The sequence below is a fragment of the Drosophila innubila genome, chromosome X (assembly GCF_004354385.1).
Source record: "Drosophila innubila isolate TH190305 chromosome X, UK_Dinn_1.0, whole genome shotgun sequence".
NCBI classification, from domain to species: Eukaryota; Metazoa; Arthropoda; class Insecta; order Diptera; family Drosophilidae; genus Drosophila; species Drosophila innubila.
This window is the reverse complement of record NC_047626.1, coordinates 18,225,058-18,249,140: the sequence shown is the minus strand read 5'-3', so window position 1 is coordinate 18,249,140 and position 24,083 is coordinate 18,225,058. Positions and strand designations below refer to the sequence as shown.

Below are 24,083 nucleotides of genomic sequence, written 5' to 3'. Positions count from 1 at the left end.
GACAAAATGACGATATCACCACCTGGTCAATATGTGTTTCGATATTATCCAAATGAAAGAGAAACCACATCATCCTAACATTGAGAAAACTCGATATTTGCAACACGATATATTTTTTACGCATGTATCGATAACTCATTCCGTTTTATTTGACCACATTGCCCATCAATAACTGGAAGTACAAATTGTATCGAGCATCGTTAGTATAGTATTTCATTATTATCGTATCGCATTTCAAAACATGTTTACAAAAATCAAATTAATCTGTAATTAACTTTTATATTTATAGTTTTATTTATTTGTATAACACTTTTACTAAAGATCATTAATAAATTACAAACTATCGTATCAAATTATTCAAACATTTGCTTTAAAATTTAATTATCCAATACATTTTTTTTATTTTATTTAAGTACAAAAGGTATTCAATCTTTCAGAGCATATAAATTTTGTTTACACGTTTATGCTCGCGATTATTTTTTTTATGTGTTTAGCACATGTTGTGTCTGTTGTAGCCTTTGGTCCATAAAAAATAGAATCGATTGAATATTTAAAAAATAATTGTAGACTGCATGCTACGCTTTTCTGCGATGTTTTCACCAAACGTAAATAAAAGCTAAGCCAATGAAAAACTCACTTATTAACGCATATTTTTGACAAGATTATTGAGCGGGGTATTCACCAGCGGAATAAAAATAGTAAAATAATTATTTTAGACTACGTAACTGAGGAAATGCAGCGCACTCAAAATGCACTCTGCTCATATTTATTCGCTTTATGTATAATTTTAATTGGGTTTGTAATTGGAATAGCACGCGAAAGGCGTTGCAAGTGGCAGAAGATTGAGAGGATGAACCTAAAAAGCAAATGGTATGGGAGGAGGTGGTAAATAACGAGAGCGAGTTGTGAACATTCAAGTATCAGATGCTATGGCTGGGCAGGCGAATGGACTAATCCAATCAACGGTCTACAGTCCTTTTGTTTCATTGCCTAATTGAAACATAATCCGCAAAGCTGTGAGTGCAGTCAAACTCCAACATAGCCAAGCCCTTTTTTGAGTTGTTAATCCGCATCGGGAAACACCAAAAACAAAACCGAAAATACAAAAATGAAAATCAAAATAATACTACAATTTGGGGAGCCAAATACCAACAAATTCTGCACGCAGCTTTAAAAAAAATTGGGTGTTTGCTTTTATTTTTGTACCCTGAGCCTGTTAAAATTTGGCAATGGGTATAAAGGTTTTTAGCCGAATGTACGTAACATGCCATCTACGATCGTATAAAGTATATGTCTACTCTTGACTAGTTGCAGCAGCCCACTTTCCGTTTCCTTAAAAAAAAAAAGACACCACAATTTTTATAATTTACTAAGCTTGCATTTATTTAAAGATATACATTTTATTTATTTATTTAAAGGCCTGAGCGATTGGTATTTCATAGTCGTGCACTCACAAATATATTTATTAAATTCATTTCCATTTTTTTTTCTTTACCAATTTTTTGAAATGTCCTTTCGCTACATGGTCAGTTGTTGTCGGTGTTGTTCTCGTTTTTGACATTGTTTTAGCACTGACCGAAGTGAGAAATTCGCGTAAATAAATTATATATCTGACACAATCTGCTGCGAGCATACGATAGACTCGAATGATTGCCGATCAGATACCCTGCAATGTAATTCCTATTATACCCTTTGTTACTTTTTCAATGATGCTTTTGCTTTCACAACTTGCATGAGTTTTGTTTTAAAATTGTGTAACAAATCAAGTACATGAATCTATTATAACAATTGATAGTATTACATTTATTAATGTCTACAATTTCTGACTGACTCAATCTGTATTGCGAGATTATTCTAATGTAGAAATTAGTCAGTGTCATTTGGATTTTGGCCTTAGGGAATTTTCAGGCTGTTTGATGAGATAGGACACTGCAAAGGTCTGCAATTGATGGAGGGGAATGAGAGCACATTATGTGACTGATCGACCACTTTCCCTATCCCTGACCTTCCCTGATGTCTGTGCAGCTTAAACTACCTTACACCTTTAAGCAACGGCATTTTGTAGCTGAGAAGAAAGCTCCTTTGAGGCAGCAATTGGGATTGGCTGACCGTTGCCTGTATTCTGTTGGCCGACATCAACCATCAAGCATTGGGATGGCATCTGCTATTGTATAAAGTTTTTATTGCCTATATCTTTGTTCCCCCTCCGCCTGTTCTATCCTCTTCTGTGTTGTCCTGCTTGTCCTGTTATGCGTTCCTCCTCTCCTGTCGGTTTTTTGTTGTGCTGTCGCTTGTACTTTGTACTCTGTTATTTGACTTCATTTCATTCAACTGTACCAGTTTTTATGGCACTTTGGTGCTGCTTTGCTGCAAATATGCAAATGCGCCACGCCCCCAACGCCAATGGGGTGGCTGAGCCCACCAAAGCGTCCAAAGCCAAATAAATTTATATGAAAAATGTCAAGTTTCTCTTTTGCCAGCTTTTCACGCGACGGAGACACTGAAAATATTTATGCATTTGGCCGTGAGGCATGTTTAAAAAGTCAGCCGATGAGCGTCGGGTGCTGACGGAGAAGGAAACTAAGTAGAAGTCGAAAATGGAGATGGAGTTGGAGTTGGAGCTGGAAAAGGAGACGAAGTCGCATGCCACATTTTCCAGCTTCCATTTGGCGTTGTTCAGCGCCAGTTCGAAAGTTCCGCGTAGATAAAACTCATAAAGTTTGTCCATCGCCCTCCTATTCTCCGTGTCCCCCTTCCTGCACCTTTCCATCCTGTCTACCTCAGCACGTGTTTCATCTCTTCCTCTCAACCTGCTATCAGCAAGCAGCTGAGACGCGGCTGTTGCTTTCCGTTCGTATTTAAATACGTATAAAAAAACTAGATGGATGGAGCTACAGTCGAGCATTCTCGACTGTCGGAGACCCCGTACTTACTATGTAAGAAGCAAAGACTGCTAAAAATTCAAAATTTCTACATTTACATTTTCTACTACTTGTTTCAATGGCAACTATACGATATAGTAAACCGATTTGAACTGGTAAGGATGTATAAAACCAACATAAAAGCATATTCTGACAGTTCGTTTACGACATCTCAAAAAACAAAAAAGTTTTTCCTACTAAGACTTGATTTTCGCCCGATCGGTCCTATGACAGCTATATGATAAAGGGGTCCGATGTGAACCAACTTTGGTCAGGATATATAAAACAAAGTTTGATACATATTGTATCAGTTTGATTACGACATCTCAAAAAACAAAAAAGTTTTCGATACTATTACTATAGGCGCTATATGATATAGTGGTTCGATCAAAAAAAGAAACAAACTTGATCTGCTTGCAATATAGAGGAACTTACATACCAAGTTTGGGGTCTTCAGCTCTTATAGTCTCTGAGATCTGGGTGTTCATACAGACGGACGGACAGACGGACAGACAGACAGACAGACAGACAGACAGACAGACAGACAGACAGACAGACAGACAGACGGACAGACGGACATTGCTTATCGATTCGGCTATTGATGTTGATCAAGAATACATATACTTTATAGAGTCTGCCTCGCCTCCTTCTGCCTGTTACGCACATATTCGTTGAAACAAACCTAATAGACCGCTGTTCTTTTTTTAAGTACGGGGTCTAAAAAGAGAAACATTTTCAGCGAAAGACATTAAAGCATTCTCCTTCATTTGCAAGAGATACGACACCTTTCAAATAAATGGGAATAAATTTGCCTGAGTGCATTTAATGACCAACAAAATTCAAGCAAAGTCACACTCCGGTACTCTTAATGGACCAGAAAACGGCACGCACTTTTTATCCAGACACAATGACAATATTTGCACTGAGAATTCGATTAGTTTTGATTGCAGAGCTCTGGGAATTAGCTTAACCCTTATGTGAGAGAAGGGGTCGAACTTGTTTCTTGATTATCTCCAACTGTTCGATAGATATCGTCCTGACATTTTCTGAGGATTGTCAATTTTTTTTTTAGAAGATCTGGCTATAATCCTCAATTTTATGAATCTAAATATGATTTCTATATTTGTCTCAATTTTCAAGTAAATTTTATGTTACATTTTTTAAGATATAAGCTATTAAAGAAGCAATCAAAATTTATTTACTATGAATGTTGTATGCCAACTTTTTCGCTCACATCAGGGCATTAATGAATTTTTCGTCGGCCTCACGTGCAAGTGGCAATTAAATTTTTGGTTAATCTAACTCTTATTTGAACTAATTGTCTACAATGAAATGGGGCTTTATTTCGAAAATTTATAAATAATTTGATATTTCCAATAGAAAATCATTTGTATCGGAAAGATTTTAGTCCGATCAAAATGTGTGTGAGATATAATAAATTTATTGATTCACTGACAAAAATAATATATATATTTCGAATTAAAAAAAAAAATAATATAATTCGAGACAGTCTTATTGTCACTTTCAACTGATATCATTGACGCTTAAGTCGAGATTAATGTTGTTCCACATTTTATCTGAACTGGCACAATTTGCAGCTATTATTTCAGTTGGCAAACAAGCTTAAAGTTTGGTTTCCAGTTTCTGGTTTCCGGCTAACATTACGTATCATCACATTTGTATCTCGTTTTAGAGTTTTAGAAAACAAACAGAAAAACTTAATACGAATGTCATCTCATTTCCAACTCAAGCGATAAAGTAGCAAATTTATTTATTTCTGAAGGGAAGGCTTTTATGCCTATTTGTTTACTTTCTCATATGAAAATTGGCTCTATGCAATTCCCATTTTCAGCAGTGGGAACTAAACTTATTCGGGGCAAAAGTTTGCTGGGAAACCAACAAAAGCTGCGCATGAAACTTTAATTAAATATCAATTTCCGGTTAGGCATCCGCTACACATATATATATATATATATATATATAGTATATATATATATTCCAGTGCATGTGGGTGAGAGTGAGAATGAGCGGGTGTACAAATGTATGTGTGTGTGTGTCTTTGATCTGTCGTATGACAAAGCACAAGAAACAAAAGTAGAAAAACCAGAGCAAAGCTCAATAACTTGACCAGACACGCATTTTTTAAGCTATTCAAGGGGAGAGAGATAGGAAAAGGGAAAGAGTGCGATAATATATGCAGATATTTAGTATACACATATCACTAACTGACTAGATATATACAGAGAAACTTTGTGTGTTTGCTTTGCCCTTTGTCGATTGTCGTTTGCCGCCTGCAGGCAAATGGCAAAAGTTTTGTGCTCTCCGCCTGGAACTAAAACTATAGTGGAAAGTGGAACTAGAACTAGAACTGAAGCTCATGATGAGCTGAAGGTTGAACTGGGATTGGGCTTTTGTTTTCTGTTGCCACTGATGCTGTCTTTGCGCTTTGAAATGCTAATGGCAGCAGACAGAGATATCCACATGTATATTGGATATAAGAAGAGAAGAGACAGATATATATGTGCGTAAATATAGGGAAAGAATAGGCTGTCTCATAATTGAATATTTGCTAATGCAATGTTGCCTTTCTGCTGCCTACTTTTTGGGCCACAAATTCACAACGGCTGCGCTTAATGGCATTCACACACACATACAACACACACACACACACATCTAGACTTACTGAGAGAGATAGAGATAGAGACAAAAAGGAACAAACAGTTTGGCAACTAATTTAAATACATGTCATGAATTTTACATAAATAAATAAAATATAAAAATAAAAGTTGACCATTTTTTATGACTTTTACGACATGGTTTGAGTTTCAGTTTTAGTTGTTGTTGTTACTGTTGTTGTTTTTGTTGTTGCTATTGCCATTTGCTTTTGGGCAAAAATGCAAAGCGCAGGCAGACTTTCACATTGGGGCAAATAGTGTAAAAGTTGCCTTACATTGAAGTAGACACTCGACTGGGCGTGGCATGCTACGTGCCTGCTGCGCCAAAACTTTCAATGAACTGGGCCCAACTTTTAACCTAAAGTCAAGGCAATCTAGGCTAAGTGGGAGCGGGACGGACAGAAACTGTGTTAGATAGAGAAGGGAACTGGCAAAATATCAGCAACAGATAATGTCAACTGAATTTTTAATCCAAAGCCCAGCGATTCAACTGACCCCTTTTAAGGCAGCTCAAAGTATATTGAAAATATGTTTAAAAATATGTTGAAAAATATTAAGAATTCGATTAAAAAATTTCAAATGATTGTCAAAATTATACATATAGTATACCTTAGCGGCCGCTACTTTAGCGTACAGGGTATATCATAGTTTAGCAGACCAGAACTTCAAACATTTATATTTTTTATTTTCAGTTCGTATTAAATAAATAAACTTTTGTTTTTGCAGCGTCGACTATTTTGCAGCGACATGGGGAAAGCTTCGCAAGTGTTTCAAGGATGGCTGAAGAGGGTGGTGTGTGAAAGGGGTGTAGGGGTTGGTTGGTGAGGGGAACGAAATGTCATGGGCCAAGCCGTCAACACGAATTTACTTTTTTGATGGTCAGTGTAGGAAAAAATAAATAATTTTGATTGTGCTTGGGCTTATTGGACTTGTTATACATAAATTTAAGGTCCTCTCTCTTTACAAAATCTATCTCTTTCACTCTCTCTTGAACGTTCTATCTCTTCCCCCCTTTCTTCAGTCTCGTTGTATGTCTGTCGACCTGTCCCTTTGGCTCACTGCACATAATTTTATTTGAGTTTATTTCATCGTGCGCTACTTTTAGACCTGGATAAGCCGGAAGGGATCAAACGTTTTACATATTCCGATTCCAGTGAAACCGAAAACCAAAATGAAAAACAACTAGTCCCCCCTTGAAGGGACTAGGAAACAACTGGAACTGGAGCCATGGGTCAATGAACAAAACAGGGCTGCATAATTTATCAGCATTAATGTTGGACGTGGTGGGGTCAAATGGTATAATATGATAACTAATGACTTTTCTGGCTGTAAATGCATGCAAATTGTTAATTTTTTACACAGATCTGCTAATTGGAAATACGATTCGCGGCACGGGAAATCTTTAAGTTGGAAGCAGTTGTTGAAGCCGAATTTGTATTAACATCAAATGACATTGGTTGAAAGTAAACCGTACTGACATTCTATGTTAATGATATAGTTTTTTGTTTGAAAAAATTTCAGCTATTAGCTGATCTTCAGTTCAGATTAAATATTTTTATATGGTTGATTGCTAATTATAAATATTTAAAGATAAACAGCTAAAGAATTAGTTCAGCTCTTGGGCTTTGAGATTTGTGTATCTTTTTTTGATCAGGACAAGAAAAAACACAATGTTAGTTGAGCTTTAAAGCTTTTAGATTTAAGGAAGAGCAAGAAAACTTTTCAAGCTAATAAGTAGCTTATGTTTTCGAAATTTTAGCTGTTATTTTTATTCATCTCTTTCTAGTTTATGTTATATAAATATCAATCTAAAGGAAAGTTGTAAAGCATTCTGATTTGAATTCAGTTAAACAATAAGCGTGTTAAGGTATTGTATACAAATCAGTTGCTAAGTTAAGCTTTAAATAATTTTGTTTTTAACTTTTGATTATTGTTAAAATTAAATTCAAAAATTAATATAATGTTAGCTATTTAAAGTTAATGGAACATAACACAGCATGACATTTATTTCAAAATAAATTCTCGCTTTGTCCACCAATTGGGAAGACGAATAAAAATAACTATGTTGGGGCTGCTATCGATTTGCATGCGTCGAGTATTTCGGCAATCGAGTTATTTGAGTTGAGTTAAGGGAATCAGCGAAGCGTCTAATAAAGACTAATCGCATGGAGCTGTCGTAAGGCTATTTTTATTGCCGTTCCCGGTCGGGCCAATCAAATGCGCCATTAGGTTTCAGTTTCAGTTTCAAATTCAACGACTACTCGTAAAGGGTTTTCCAATCTCCTCTCAGACTCTCCTCCCCTCTCTGAGTTCTGTTCGCATGCTGGCTATCCAATTGCTGGTAAACTTAAGTCAACATAATTTATGCTGTTAATACAAAGATTTAGACCAACGCTTTGTTTTTGCGGCACGGTCTTTGATGTTATTGCCTGAGTCAATATATCAATGCGCCTGCAGCCGGTCGTGGGTTATTTGTATAGCTCGAAGGACCAAGAAAGTCCAAGAGCAAAGGAAAAAGTCATTTATTTTACACAACTGCTGACACACACTTCAAACTGGGACTGCAAGCTACAACTACAACAAAGTGCATTACTTGGGCCAACCTAATGGTCGACCAATTTAAAGGCGGGGCAGCTGGAGGAAACTTGATGCTGAAATGTATTTATTCCAGCCAGATGATTTCAAAAAGCGATAAAGACCCGGCCGCAACATGACAACAAGGACCTTCAACCAGGAAAGTCGCCGGTCGGAAAAAGTGCAGCATAATTCTATGAAATTTACTGCTCGTCCATTCATAGTCAGCCGGGCGGAAGCAGCTTCAGCGCCTGGCTGCGTGTCAATTGACAAATTGTCGGTCCAGAGAATTTGAATTAGCTTTAGCTAGAGCTCCAGCTAGAGCCTCCATCGTAGTCATCAGTCTTCATCGGCACCGAAAGTCATCAGAACTTGAAGCTAATTTCATTTCGTTTCACTTGTGCCAAAATAAGCTCAAACCAATTTGGTTATTATTCATATATTTCTTTTCTTTATTTATTTATAATATTTTTTCACATTTTTTTCTTCTCATTTTCGCTTTGTTTATGTGGCTGTTTTGCTGTCGACTCTTTGGCACGCTTGTGCGCCCAAAAGTATGCAAAGATTTCTTATGTTTCGCTGGGCGTCTTCTCAAAATAAATTACGTATACGTAATGCTAAAATAAAAACCAAAAAACAAAACAAAAAATTATGAATGTTCTCAGTGTGTCTCAAGCAAACAATGTCCGTGCAGAGCTTTTGTTTGTTCTGTTGTATTTTTGCTTTTAGGGCGCCCCTCCCTCTTATCCCCCTTACCACATTACACACGCAAAATAGCGCGTTGGTTTTCATTGTGTGTGTTTTTTTTTTTTTTTGTTATGGCGGCCCATTCGTTGTATATTTTTAGCAACACGGCTGAAAATACTTTAAAGATGGTCTCACTGAAGGCACAAGCACTCGAATAATGATGCCAAAATGATGCAGAGACACAACAAAATACACATGTACATAAGCACTTATTATGTATACTTATTATACTCATAAGCTTTGCTCAATAATAGCCAGTTGTCCACGATCAGGTATTATAAACAGTTTTCTTTGATCTCATCTGATTTCTTACTTATTTTTAACTTTTTAGATCGTTTAGCTTATTCAATAATTATTTTTGGCAAACCCTTTTCTAAACTCGTTTCAAACCCTTACGAAATGAAATACAAGATTGGATAGTATAAGAACTATAAGAAATACTAAATGATTAGAATGCTTACAAATAACACTGTAAATTTCAGTATCTTAACTAATATATTGACTTAGTTATCAAGCTGATACACTTTAGACCCATTGATAAGCGAGTTCATCGACAAAACGAGCCTGTTTAGCTTATTGGACGCATAGTGTACACATGTCGTATGGTGTGAGTCATGTAATTGGCTCGTCCTGGCACATATCCTGCTCATTAACTAGGCATTAGATCGATTTCCGTTTTGTGGGCTCTGCTAATTAGCGTCATTTGCAAATGAATTTTACATTTGCACACACGACAAATAACCAAACTATGCTGGGTTGGAATTTCATCTTCAGTTTAAAGTTGATGAGCACTAAACCGGATTGTGAATCGCTCTACAAAGGTTTATGCGAAATGCGACAATAAAAATGCCACGTTTGCGTGTTGCAGGTTGAGCTAAAATTTTGGCAATTGTCAAAATGCAAAACAACAGAACAACAAACTACACACACTACAAGTGGAATAGTAGATCAACCCAGAAAACAGTGGTTAAGCTATAAATCACGCCCCAGCCACGCCCTATGGCAAGGGAGTGAGGCAAGTGGGCTAATTAATTAATTGGCAGCTCTCCCGCAATCGCAATCGCAATCTACGCTGGCAGATCTGTTAACATTTATGGCCAACATTTGCGTGACACTTTTGTATTCTGCACGAATTATATTTGGCCAAAAACGAATTGTCAGCAAAAACACAGCAAACAATTAGCGGTCGCACCCCCTAAAGCGACCCCAATCCACAGTACTCTCACCGTACTCCATCCCAGAGCAGTTTGCGTATCTTGATAATCAACGGCACGCACTTTTCGAGCCCCAAGTACATACTGAGTTGCTACTCTTGAGATTTATGCATGTAGCGCACGGTACTCTACTCATAACTCAAAACTATACGTTCCTCCCCCTCGGCCAACAATCACTCCGCAAACACTCCCTCCTTCAATCGACAGTAATTGCTGCTCACCCCCATCTGGCCATCTCGTGCTTGACTGCGACAAATTAGCGCAAATGTTTGCGAAATGTTACCACACGCGATCATTTTTGACCACTGTCATTGCCAGCAGAAACAGTGGGATGGCAGTGGCAGAATCAGAAGTAGGAGCAGTAACGACAGGTGGCTCAATAAAAAATACCTTGTCTTATGACAAGTACTAGGCAAAGAAAAACCGCTAAATAAATCAATGAAATTAATATTATTATATTTATTTTAAATTAAAAATGGTGAAATTTACAAATCTTCTATATGGTTTTTACGGTGGAAAAATATTTACTTGTAGATACTCTGCCCTAAAGGATATATTAGAGATTAAGCTCTAGTATCACCTCAATAAAATTCTGTCAATAGCTTGAAAATCTCAGAGTAAGAAATTTTAGATGCCATCCTCAAATTTTTGAATCGTGCCTGTTTTCAGACTGAATTTTCCCTGACTATCCCTAAGCTCAAATTATGTTTGAATCATTTATTTTCAAATATTTTTGAAATTTTATTTACTATGTATATGTGTAAATTGTACAAAGGAAAATTTAAAAATTAAATCTGAATAAAATATGTCGTAAAATACATCGCACACTCAAAAATTGTAATCTTAATATTCAGGATTTTAATTTACAAAGATGTTTGCTATATCCTGTGCTCTCTTTTTCCAGACACGACTGTATATATTTTAATCTATTACCATATATTTCCACACGCATACATACTATAAATCGGACAATTCTATTACAATCGCCAAAGTTTGCAGAGTAATTGCTTTTTCTGTTTCGACATTTTGCCATCAGTAAAAGCGACCACAAAGGATATAAAAATATGCCACAATAAATACCATAGAATATGAATAAAAACAATTCTTACATAGGTATTGTACATATTTGCCAATGCTGTGGATTTATTTCAAGCTTTTTTCTATTCTTATGTTATTTTCAAATTTTTTTGGTTTTTGCTTTATTTGAATTTTTTCGAGTATTTTTTAAATATTTGTAGGTCTAACACTCTGCGAATCATTTTGATTGCACTTCAGAAAAGAGACACAATAATTCCTGAAAATAACAACAAGGGTAACAAAAGCCGCAAAATTTATTTAAATAAATTTTGTTACATTTCACATTTTTGATTTTTTTTATTATATTTTTTTTTTGTTTTTAACTTGTGTGCAGGTATTCAACATTTCTTTTATTTACCGTTTACGCTGTGTGCTTGTGTGTTTTGTTGTTTGCCCATTGTTTGGGCTTGCCTTATGAAAAATTTTAAGCACATTAAATTTTTATTATATCACAGCAAGTGTGTGTGCAAGTGTGTGAGTGTGTGTGTGTGTATTAAATGAAGAGCGAGTCGCACCAGTGTTGTGGTTTGTCGACACGCCGAAAGCTGTTACTCTGTTTATACGTAGTTCACTTTATGAAATAAGTATTTGACTAGCACACGAAAATTGTCTTAAATTTAGACTCATTGCATGAAACTTGAGTTAAAATTAGTATATATCTAAAATCATCGAATTGCAACAATAAAAGAAATGGAGAATAAATATTTTTACTATTTTTTTTAGATTCTTAATTTTAATATTCTGAGAATAAGCAGTATTATGTGATGATTTTTCAAGTTAAATTTTATTTTTCGTAATTGGGAATACATGAAATGCAGCGCATAAACGCAGTATGTGTGCCTTTTCAGGCTTGGCTGCCATTTGGGATTTGATTGTAAGGCTCACAAACACACACACACACACACTCACACACACTCACAAGCACACACACACACACATTGGCATAACTGTTTTATGTCATTGGGCTTTCTTTTTATTGCTGTTGCTCGGCATAACTTGCAACATTTTTATACCCTAAGCAAGTGAAGCTTTAAGGCATATCAGTTAACTTGTTGCTAGCTCAGCAGTTGACAGCAGTTTATAGCCAAGTATTGTATACTTCTTGATGTTGCCAGAGTACAGCATAACTTTCTTGTCTGACAAGCAAGCCAAGCGACTTATTTGGCAATACATTTTGCATGGCCAATTATAAAATCGTCAGCTGTGCGTGTGTGTGCGTATATGTGTGTGAGTGAATGTGAGTGGAGCATGATATTGCAAAACTGATTGAAAATTGATGTGCGTTTTAAGAATACTTCGCATCATTCTCATATTAACATGAATGGTTGCCAGATTGCAACATGCCTTCAACTTTAACTTCAACTTCAATTTCAACTTGATCTGTGACCTTATGACTTCTGGTTGTCATATGGCCGCAGCAGCAAAACAATTTGCCACAAATGGTGGTAAGTACAAGCCACAATAAAAACTTTTACAAAGCAACGATTAGCTTGTTCTCTCCCACTCTCTCTCTGTCTCGCTTTGTCGCTGTCTCGCTAAGCGGATGACTAAGTTAAAACTTTATAGACTTGCTTTAAGTTAAATCTTTTCATACGTGTATGTAGTAATTTGGAGCTTCTCTTAAAGTACGGATTTCAAGTTGAGCGCACTCAACACACACACATGTGCACATATCGAGTTGAGCATATGGCACACACACACACACTTACACACATACACCCTGAAGGTATACAAAACATGTTTGTCTTATAAAATTATTTCTGGTGGTCAATTGTCAAGCCAACGAAGGAGCAGCAACAAGAGCGAAGAGGAGAAAGAGGAGTGGGGCGATAGAGAGAGAGAGAGAGAGAGAGAGAGAGAGAGAGAGAGAGAGAGAGAGAGAGAGAGAGAGTTTTCGAGTTTTATGCCTGCCCTGCTGGCCACGTTTCTTGCTCGCATCTTTGTTGTGGTCAAAATCTTGACCCTTGCACATGGTCAGCAGCTGGAAACCGAAAAGCCAAGAGCCGCCCAGCTGGTATATACAGTGGGTAACCCAACGAGTGGGAGCTGGAAAGGGGCAGACGGTTGACTTGTTAGCGTTGCTCCAAGCACAGTGACATTGATTTTCATTCCGCAGCCAGATGAAGACAATGTCTGAGAACTCACATTTCGGCTTTACTTTTCATCTCCTTCTAGTTCTCTGGGCTTGTTTTTTTTTGTGTTTTCTTTTTGATTCGCTTTTTGAGATGGTTTGGTTATCGTTCGGTTTTCTTTCTAGTCTTCCTGCCTGCCATGCGTCACTGTTCAATTTTCAAAGCGATTTACCAACAGCTGCTACTTAATTGGAATTTTTGTGCTGCTGCGAAGAATGTGGCATGCATTGTCATTTATGTTTGCTGTGCCGTTTTCGGTTCTGGTTCTGGTTTTGGTTTCGGTTTTGGTTCTGGCATTGGTTTGAGCCCACACTTCCTAGGTTTTGGTCTTCTCTGTATGTGTGTGTGTCTGTGTGTGTGTGTGTGTGCCTTCTAGGACCTGCTGGGTCACAGCTGGCGCTCATTTGATGCTGCATGCTGGCAACTTTTTTATGGAAATTTTTGACCGTCCACTCAGCATTTAAGATTGAGATGTTGCTCCTACAGACAGCGAGCATTCATTGTTGCCAATTGCAAATAAATCAAATCCAAAGAGCTTTCCAGCCATATTCCGAAAAGTCAGCAATAAATGAATAGTTTTTAAATCCTCTATTGAAATTCTGCTGACATTCAATTCTTTCATAAAGTTTCTTCTCTGTCATAACAAAAAGTACTTCAAGTGACGTACATTATGATTTTTAACTAACTTTAAGTCAAGTAGTAGAAATTATTTAATTTGTGCTAAGTAAACAATTGAAATCTACATTTATTTCGTTATTTCATGTCCATTATTCGACAAATAAATAAAATTTTTGTCTGTGTCAAAACTAAGAATTTTGGTCTAAAAAATTGGTCGAGAACATAAAATTCTTAGATTCTTGGTTTTGAAAACATTTCAAATCAGACCAAGTTCTTATTTTAAAAATAAATGTTCTTTCGGGGTCACCATTTGTTTTATAATAAAAAGTACATATTTTTACTTTTCTAACAATTTAAAATTTTTATTCATGTATTATGAATTTAGATTTTTTAGATTTATATTCTTAGTATTAGTAAAATGCTCCTAAAATTTTCTTATTTTTAGAACAACATTTTTAAGATGAATGTTTTTAATTTTAGAAGTTGGTCTTTTTTTTCAGTGTAAAAAATAGTTATAGTTCTGAAACATTTAAAATTAAAGATTTAAATAAACATGTGCAAATAATAAATAATAATAAAATATATAAAAAAAAAAAGAAAATTCTAATATTTTACTCATATAATTTCATAATTTTCTTCAACGTATGTCATATAACTTTATTTTTAATTGAATGGACTTTGTGATAAGAGTATTTTAATATTAATCTGATGATTATATGTAATTATATTTCGGGTAATATGTGGAATCTCTTTTTAACAGATAGTTTTCTTAAGTGCTTCTTTTTTTTCTCGGTCGCTTTTGTTTCGGTTTCCTAAAGCGTCACTAGGGACCAAAATGTGGGCACTTATCAGCTGGTCGTTTGAGTTTAAATGCAAATTAAATGCAAAATGCTGGCTAAAAAAATACCAAGTGCCTGGCGTATATATAGGTATATATAAATACACACAGCCACACACATATGCACGCATAGACAAACATACAGACAATAATAATTATGCAAATGCTATTCCGTAATGTCGGCAAGATTCTTTTAGCTATCGTCTGAGTCTCCATTTCCATTTACATCTCATCTCATCTCAGCTCATCTCATCTCGGTTCTCCTTCCTCATATTCAGCCCCCTCTATTATTCCGTTTGCCTGGCTTCGGTATCTTTCAGCACTTGTCTTCACTTGGCTGATTTTATGTAAACAAAATGACGTACGCCTTGAGGTTCTTGAGGTTTTATTTAGGAAACTCGTACCTGTGCCTCGAATTTCGACTGTAAATTTCAGCTGCGCGGCAACGGAAACAAAATGAAGCCAAACCGAAAAAAAAAATACAAAATAAAAATGCAAAAGAAAAAGAAAAAGAAATCCGAAGGAAGCCAAACAACAAAAAACTGAGCAACGCAAATCTCTTGGCTCGCGGGCAAATGCGCATAACTCGTTTGAGCTGAGAGCAGGATGAGTCTCAGCCAAAGAGTGTGAATGAGGATGGGAATGAGGATGTCATTTTTGGCCAGGAAACTGTTGTTGTCTGCCTGCTCGTTAGCAGGCCAAATTTTTGCCATTTGCTGTGTGTGTGTGTGTGTTTTTGGACAGGCTTAGTTTTATGTCTTCTAACTAACTGAATTGCTGAAAATGAGCTTACATAAGTAAATTGTGGAGGAGGCAGCTGCGATTTAAGACTGCTCACTGTCAGATCTATTATCTGTCGTCCACTGCATCAAATACACACACACACACACACACACACACACACACACACACACACACACACACACACACACACTCACACACAAAGCCAAACAACATTCAAATGGGGAAACCTTTTAAGCACCTAAAACGAAAACTGGGTTACCACTAAAATGCACATGAGTGCACCAGCGGGACAGTGGGACAAGCGAAACAGTGGGACAGAGCGTCAGAAAAGCTGGAACATAAAGATAGAAAGGGTGAACTGGTTTTCAAAGTGGCAGAGAAGGGGAATGCAGGGCAGAGAATCTAGCCATGTATACAAGTAAAGTGCATAAAGCGGTTTGTCTTTGTGTGTGTTTCTCTATGTGCGATTGTGTATCTGTGTGTGTTTGTGTGTGTGTGTGTGTGTGTATGACGCGGTTTTTAGATGTATTTTAAAAGATTTAGCACACTTCCCTTGGGCGCCAAAATGCTGGACACAGAGAGACACATAGAAAGAGATAGATATTGAAGGCAGAGAAAAATGTAATGGGAGCGAGAAAAAAGATATAAAGTGAACCAAACCAAACTAAAGAGAGGACAAGGATGAGTAGTGCGCACTAAAAGAGACAAAGAAAGAGAAAGTGGGGAGGGGGCATGGGGGTGCGTAGTGCAACGACAACCGCAGATAAACTGCAGGCAAGCAACTTCAGTTTGCCAGGACTTCATGCAAGGATACGAGCTAGTGTGAAGCAAATGTGAAACAATTCCGCTAATTGCAAAAAATGCAAGCGACTAAGCAAAGAACTCACAGGCGGAGGGAAAGAGCGGGACGAAACGAGGAACAGGAGAAGGCAACTGAGTGAGAGAAAAGAAAGTCGTGCTTCAAGTCAAGTGCGACGCTTTGAAGACCGCATGAACAACGCTGAGGCGCTACACTGTAAAAATAAAAGAGAAAATATACAAAAATTATAAAAAATAAAACGAATTATTGACCGAATTAATACCCTAACGGATTGTTTTTAATACACTTCAATTTCTCAAAACTGAAATTTAAATTTGTACAAAAAAATAATACAATCTAGAAAGATAAGGAAAGGAACAAATAGACAGGCTGACTGGCAAGAGAATTTGATCAGTGATCAGAAATATGAATACTGAAGTGTGCGAATTTCAAATCAAAATCATGATACACTCTGTTAGGGTAAAAGTGTCAAAGCGGGAAGTAAACGAGCGCACAAAAGTATGCAACGCTTTCACTTCTCGCCTTGCTGCTGCTTCGTCTACGTCTACGTCTTCTTCTTCTTGCCTCTGCCTAACCTAACCTAACCCAACTTTTACTTAATTTGACTTTACTCTGCTGATTTCATTTGGACAACGTTGACGATGTCGACGAGTTTTCCACGTGCTTCAGCGCAGATTTTCTTGCAATTTAATTAATTTAATTTGGCTTTGCCAGCAAATAGAAATGGCTAAAACGGGGATTGGCAAAACGCGCGTCCATGGTCACTTTCTTTGCCTCCTGCACGGTTCTGTGGTTCTACGGCTCTACGGCTCCATGGCTCCACGGCTCCATAGCTCCGGGCACACAGTTTGCAGCTTGAGTGTTGCATTTTTCGCACGCTTTTAATTAAACGTAGCCCGCCGCAGCGTATACTTCACTTTTATTCTCTGTCTCCCTCTTCCTACCTCTCACTTTCTCTCACACTACATGTGTATGCATGTCTGTGTGTGTGAGGGTGTGTGTGTGTCTGTGTGTGTGTGCTTAAAAGTTACGTAGCCGCTGACGACGTCGCCGACATTACGTTTATTTATTTATATTACTCTTTGTTGTTGTTGTGGTTGTTCTTTTTATTGGAAATTGCCAGCTTAACGCGCTTTTCTTGTTGTTGTTCTTCACCGTCTCCCTTCCCTTTTTGTTGTTCTTACAAGACAAGTGTGTTGACGGTTGTATTGAGTATCTAATTGCCATGGATTTTCCAAGAAATTGCGTTCGAAAATCTTATTGTAATTATTGTGTATGGATATAGAAATAATTTAAGAATTTTGCAAAAATAATCGATATTACCCCACATATTTTATGTTACATATATATTTTAGTACAACCAAGGGAAAACTTAATTTAAAACATCTATTAATGAAACCTTTTTTTTTGCAACAAAAAGAGGAAACGAGTTGTATGTTTGTTAATAATTGTAATTTCCACTTGATTGAATTGTTAGTAAAAAATGATTTACACTGTGAAAAAAATCAAATCACCCGGCGGCATTTAATTTACATCAGTGGACTTGACTCTGCATATTTCTAAACCGAAATTTGTTCTCTATTATCTAGCATTATTACAAAAACCTTTCAAATAGTGATGTAAAAATTCATTGACATATTGACAACTCGATTTTCGCAAGAGCAATTATCGAGAACTTCAACTTGATAATTTTTATGACAATCTATCGAGTTGATTAAATCAATTTCCAAGAAAAATCGACTAGTCACTGGGGATTGTACATCTTAATAAATTAAGCATATTAACTACTTTTAATCAATTGAATAATTATGCATTTTGAATAAAAGGGTAAGTCTTTAATATTGGCTTAGCTTAGATATTGGCTTAACTATAATATTATATGTTAATAATAGACTTCTTAAATCTATTATATAATGATTTGGTATTACTGGATATTTGATAGCAACATTTTATTATATTGATATGTACTCTTTGATGTTTTATGAACAAAATTGACTAGTAGAATTGGCGATATAAGTATAATTTTAAAAGCCCAACAGCAATAACAGTTGAAGGGCGTTTAAATAATGCGAATAATGGGAATAATAAGAATGGAAGCGCGGCAAGAACGCCATTAAGGTTTTATATAGTGGCTGAGCGATTGAGGAGAGCTCGTAAACCGCAGGAGTCGCAATGGGTCGCAGTAGGTCGATTTAGTTGCGAGGAGCTCAGAGGAGTTGGCATTGGACCCACTGCTGATTAATGGAGCACCTATTGTCATTAAACTATTCGGGTCAAATGACGATGCGACAGCGCGAGAGATTTGCCGTTAACTAATTTGAGCAGTGGAAAATGGTGGACACAGAATCGCAGAGGTAACGTGAGAAGAGGGGAGAAAGAAGCTGGTAAAAAAGGCGAAACCAATTTAATGCTAAAAACAAAACACAATCAACGATGACAACGCTGCCCGATGATGATTATAATGAAAGCGAAGAAGGAGGAGGAGATGATGATGATAGTTTACGGGGGTGGAGAAGATTGGGGCATTTGACTGCGCTCACTAACAAGGATAATTGCAAAAGGAAGTAACAATAAACTCAATGTTATCGAAACGTATCCAGTTATAGTCAAAGCAACCAGCAACCAGTCACATTGTTTGTCTGTCCGTCTGTCTGTCTATCTGTCTGTCTGTCTGTCTGTCTGTCTGTGTGCATGGGCTGGATAACAAAGGCTCTGACGGAGTCAGAGGCTCAGGACCCGGACACAGATGTACAATGCGATCCGGGTGACCTAGCGGGGATTCCCAGCAGCATCAGCAACCAAAAGCAAAATGTTTGTGAGAGCGCGCAATCAGCGTAAAGTGCGCGACGCTTTGTAAGTGAAACGATAAAAAACTGTGGCAAATGAAGAGGGGGAAACACACAGAGAGAGAAAGAGAGAGAGAGAGAGAGAGAGAGAGAGAGAGATTGTGGATGGGAGACAGAATGGCAAATGGACTTACAAACGGAACTGGGCATTGGGAACATTGGGAACATTGGGAGCATTGGGAGAAAAACGACAAACGCAAGCGAATGTTGCAAACAGCCAGCAAACAGTCGAGAAAATAATAAAATGTCCTTTATTGACGCAAAGACAGAGAGCGCAGGGCGATTGCTTTCAGGTCTTTTCTTTTACTCAATACCAATGCTCCACCCCCCGCTTCCTCACATACCCCCCATTCCCACTCCATTTGCCTGGCTGATTTCCCAAGCATGCCATCTATGCAACTGCTGGTGACTTTGACGAACACTCGGACACGAACTCGGACACGGACTCGGACTCTATCTGCAAGGGAATCATCTCAGCTCAGCTCAGCTCGGTCTCTAAAGTCCTGTCCGCTGCAGAACCAATGCAATCAGTCGGTCAAACCAAACCATGCCAAACTACTCGTATATAATCAATTAGTTAATTAAACACATGGATCACACTGAAAAACAAAGGAAAACACAATGCAGCATTCAATTTGTTATATTGCAGGTATTTTACTCGGCTCTCCTATAAAGTGCAATACAGCTTAATAACAATAATCGAGTCTTTTTGTCTAGCAAAAGAGTTTCAATTGGATTTTGATTTACAACAGGTAAGTGTGAGAATCAATTCTACCTCAATTCATCAATTTAATATAGAATTTACAAGTCAATTCGTAAGTCAAAGCTTATTTATTAAAGCTGATACGAGTGAAAAAATTTGGTGACGGGGGTGGTGCCACGCCCACTTTGCCAACATTTTTCTGAGTGTGTCTTAAGCACTAGGATCACTACATCAAAATATCTTGCGTAGCTTGCGAGTTATTAATTAAAGCAAACAAAAAGTCATTTGACCTGTAGCAAAATAAACTTAATGAACAAGCTTAATTTTTAGAAAAAGAAAACCTGGAACCTGTATGGTTGCATAAGAATATAAATGGAATTCACGTAATTGATTTGAAGAATTTAAAACTAACTTGATATAACATATTACAAATTTGATATTTGATCAGAAATCCTTTTTTTTTTTTATTCAACACATTAAATATAGCTATAAGGTGTTAATTTTATTTCAATTCAATTAAATGTGATGGTTCACGAGTAAGATTTGTACAAGCATTGAATGCTTTTCTTAATCGTCTCTCTGAGGCTGTCTCAATTTTATAGTGGTTCCTGATTCCTTCCGTTACTGCGAAACTAGGTGAAGAGATGCTCAGTGGTATTTTGCATATCCCAACTCCTTTTGGAGAGTATAATACGTGCTTCGTTCTCATCAACACCCATATTCACGAGATGCTGTATCTTCGTGTCGCATTCGGGAAAGTGGAACGGTCCACCTGCATAGACATTAGTCCAATGCTTGGCCGTTATAAGGAACATATCATGTTCCTCCTTATACTGAAAGCCAACGACGATATTTTGGGGCTCATCTGGCTCTGGAACGGACATTAAGCCCTGCAGAGAGAGCAACACCGAGGGAATTGTCATCGCTGCTGCCCAATTGTTCATCAGTATGTCATTGCAGATGGACCCCGTCATGTAGCAGACATTCGGATGCCAAATTCGGGTCGTAAAACGTACCGTCGGTGGATTGAATGGATATCCCACGGGCACTTTTATATCCAGCGAAAACTTACCGCCCTCGTAAGGCGTATCCTCAGGTCCTGAAATCTCGCCCCTCAACTCCATAAAGTTATCGTCTAGAACCTCGATCTTGATAAGACCCTGAATGATCTCATCTCTTCGCATGATTTCTTTCAGCTCTCGCTTGATACGCGATACCGACAGACTTCCCATCTTTTTATTTGTTGATCTTATTGTTCTCGTTCCCGACTTTATTCTGAATGCTCTTCTCGCTTGTTGCTGTTGTTGCTTAGTCGCAATACTTATCCTTGTTGCTTTATTTGATATAGCTTATGTGGTTGATATTTTTATTGTTTGCAAAGCTAAGAATGCACCTTGTGACCAACGCCTCGGCAAAGTTATGTTATTCGGTCAAATATTTAATTTAAATTTATTGTATAGGTATTTAAAATTAGCAACACACAAAACAATATGAAGTTTTTATGCTCTATTGTTGATTTTCTATTAAACTGACTCAGATCCCAAAACACATTGAAGCTAAATTCTAACAGATCTAACAATCCGATTACTTTGATTATCTTTGTCAAGACATGCTATACAGGTATATTATTTCATGATTGAAAGAGAATTGCTTGTGCCAAAAAAAACCGTTTGAAAATTCGGTGTTCTTTAAATAAATGTCAAAGTTTTCTATTTTGATAAACATATTTTCGTAGTCAGAAAAATCGACTATGATAAATGAGTTTTCACTTTCAACAAATTTACTAATTTAACATTTCCAATCAATTTAAAAAAATTTAATTTAAAGAGAATTTCAGTTTATTTTCAAATGTTGCGACAATTTTATTGACATTTTAAAGCATTTGAAAGCAAATAAATGTTCATGAAATTAAACCTTGTCGTCAGACGAAGAAGCTGTTATGACAAATGTAAATTAACAGTTCTACATATTATCAAGGAAAGCCAAAAAAATAATCAGATGAATTGATATGCCAATATATACAGAAATAGAGAGAATTATTTTATATGAAAATTTCAAATCCATGGAAATATCTATTAAGTTCGAGCTATAAAATCACTTGAGAACATTCAAACAAATAAATTTCAATTTCAATAAACGAATATGCTGAAAACCACTACAAAAATGTCCAATCCTAAATGTTTTCAATCAGCGAATTCCCATATCAAATAGATTCGAGTAAAGTATGTATTGCATACATTTTTGTCACAGGACACAACTAACAGAATACTTACAAATGCTGCTAGGTTCATCCCCAGAGAGTCGATGCGGAACGCGATAGAGTTTTGTTTATTTTAATTAAATTAAAATATTTAGTCCAGCGTCGTTTATTCCCTGAGCTCATCCCTCATACGTATGATATCGAAAGTGGTACACATTCATATATATATATATATATATATGTATATACTTTGACTTATCGCGTGCAATTGGAAGCTGTTAAAACTGTTGTTGTTTGAGCTGAAAGAAGAGTTCAGGCGGCGAGACCGCTTCAATTGCCAAGTGATGCAATGGTAGAGGATTTGGAGGAGGCGTCTAGGAACGCAGAGCGCAGACAAGGTAGATGGGGAAGGAGAAAGGGGTACGACGAAATTGGGAACAAAGCCAATGGAGTTTTGTGTTGTGGCTGGTGACAATTGCGCTGCCAGGCAGACACACACACACACACACACACACACACACACACACACACACACACACACACACGCACACATGTGCTATTGTTGATGTGAAACACGTCCAATCACTTGTTACACGCCAGAGCGGCTGATTCGCATTGTTTTTTTGTGCGAGTGCTTTTTGGCTCTAGTTGGTTTTTTGTCATATTCGTGCGGCGCACTGTGCGTATGCGTGTTTTTAATTGCCAGCACAGGCATTGTTCATACGCCGCGTGTGACAAATCAACAGGATATATGCTGGCAGGTCACCATGTCTTATTGCTGTCATGGCCATTTGTTGCGTGCCAGGCACCCTACATTCAACCACCCCCTCCCCCCCTCTCCTATTCTACATCTCTTCATCCCTTCATGCCTCTGACTCCATTACCGTTGGCATTTCCAGTCGTTGGCCCCGTTTTCATGCACATTTATCGTGATTAGCTATTAATTGATAATAATTAACTTAAGCACATGGCACAGATGTTAGTCCCAGCAGCAGCAGCAACAGCAACAAAAACAACGACAAAAGCAAGAAAAGCAACTAAAAGCCATATTAAGAACATTCCCGCTTGGAGATTTGCTCCACCTCTCAACTTGCTTATCGGTATTGACTATTTGTTTCTGTCTATGCTTGTCCCCCGTCCACCCACAGTCGAAACTAATTTGACATCTTCTTGTTTCTTCTTCTTTGAGCTAACATTTCTTGTACGCTGTTTTGTTTGTGTTCGCCTTTGAGCCATTGTTTGCATAGAAGCATTAGCATACATTACTTAACTTTAAGCAAATACAAAAGTATACTTGAACACATTAGCAAGTGCTTTGAAAACTTTCAGCGTTTAGCAGAAGGACTTAACTTAAATGTCTCACTCGTATTAAAGCACAAATTTCAGGTATCCAACTGAGTACATTTCAAATCGAATCAGTTATTCATTGGAATTACAACTGAGTTTAGAAGAGTCTTAATTTCAACACAAGAAGTCATATTGGAGTTTCTGTAGACTTTAAAATATATTCAAAAATAAATTCACAAAATTTAAATGTTCAATATTTAAGCTCTAAACATTTGTCCTTTATTTATATAGATATATTTAATATAAGTTATTTTTTCTTCTACTTACATTGCGCGCTTTGGAATTTCACTTAAAATTGCATTGATCTTTTTGCTGTTTTTCTTTCTTCTCGTTTCACACTTTCAAGCCACGGACAATTACAATTTTTTTGAGCTTTTTTCTCTTGTGACTTTATTATTATTATTATATTTTTTTTGTGTATACTTTTAATACATTTTCACAACTTTTACACTTATAAATATATACAAAAAAAAAAAAGAACTAACCAACACAAAAAAAAAATAGTATAATTGCCGACGGTTTATTGAAAAGGAAACTGATTTTGTTTTTTTTTTGTTTTTGAAAACTCTGCACGCAGCGTGTTGATGGAGCTGATTTTCGAAGTTGATTTTTGATTGCGATGGAACT

The 24,083-nt window shown here is 36.9% G+C and overlaps 2 protein-coding genes across 2 annotated transcripts in view; both read right to left on the bottom strand.

Moving 5' to 3' along the window:
- The window catches only part of LOC117793375 (dopamine D2-like receptor), a 69,144-nt gene extending 45,296 nt beyond the window's left edge, over nucleotides 1–23,848 (bottom strand). Inside the window, exon 1 of the mRNA XM_034633680.1 lies at nucleotides 23,724–23,848. The gene's annotated coding sequence lies outside the window, so the exon portion shown is untranslated. The remainder of the gene's footprint in view (nucleotides 1–23,723) is intronic.
- On the bottom strand, nucleotides 20,478–21,299 carry LOC117793378 (ubiquitin-conjugating enzyme E2-22 kDa-like). The gene has a single exon (XM_034633684.1). The coding sequence runs from the start codon at nucleotides 21,139–21,141 to the stop codon at nucleotides 20,542–20,544; it is 600 nt and encodes a 199-aa protein (XP_034489575.1). The 5' UTR covers nucleotides 21,142–21,299; the 3' UTR covers nucleotides 20,478–20,541.
- Nucleotides 23,849–24,083: the final 235 nt, after the last annotated feature.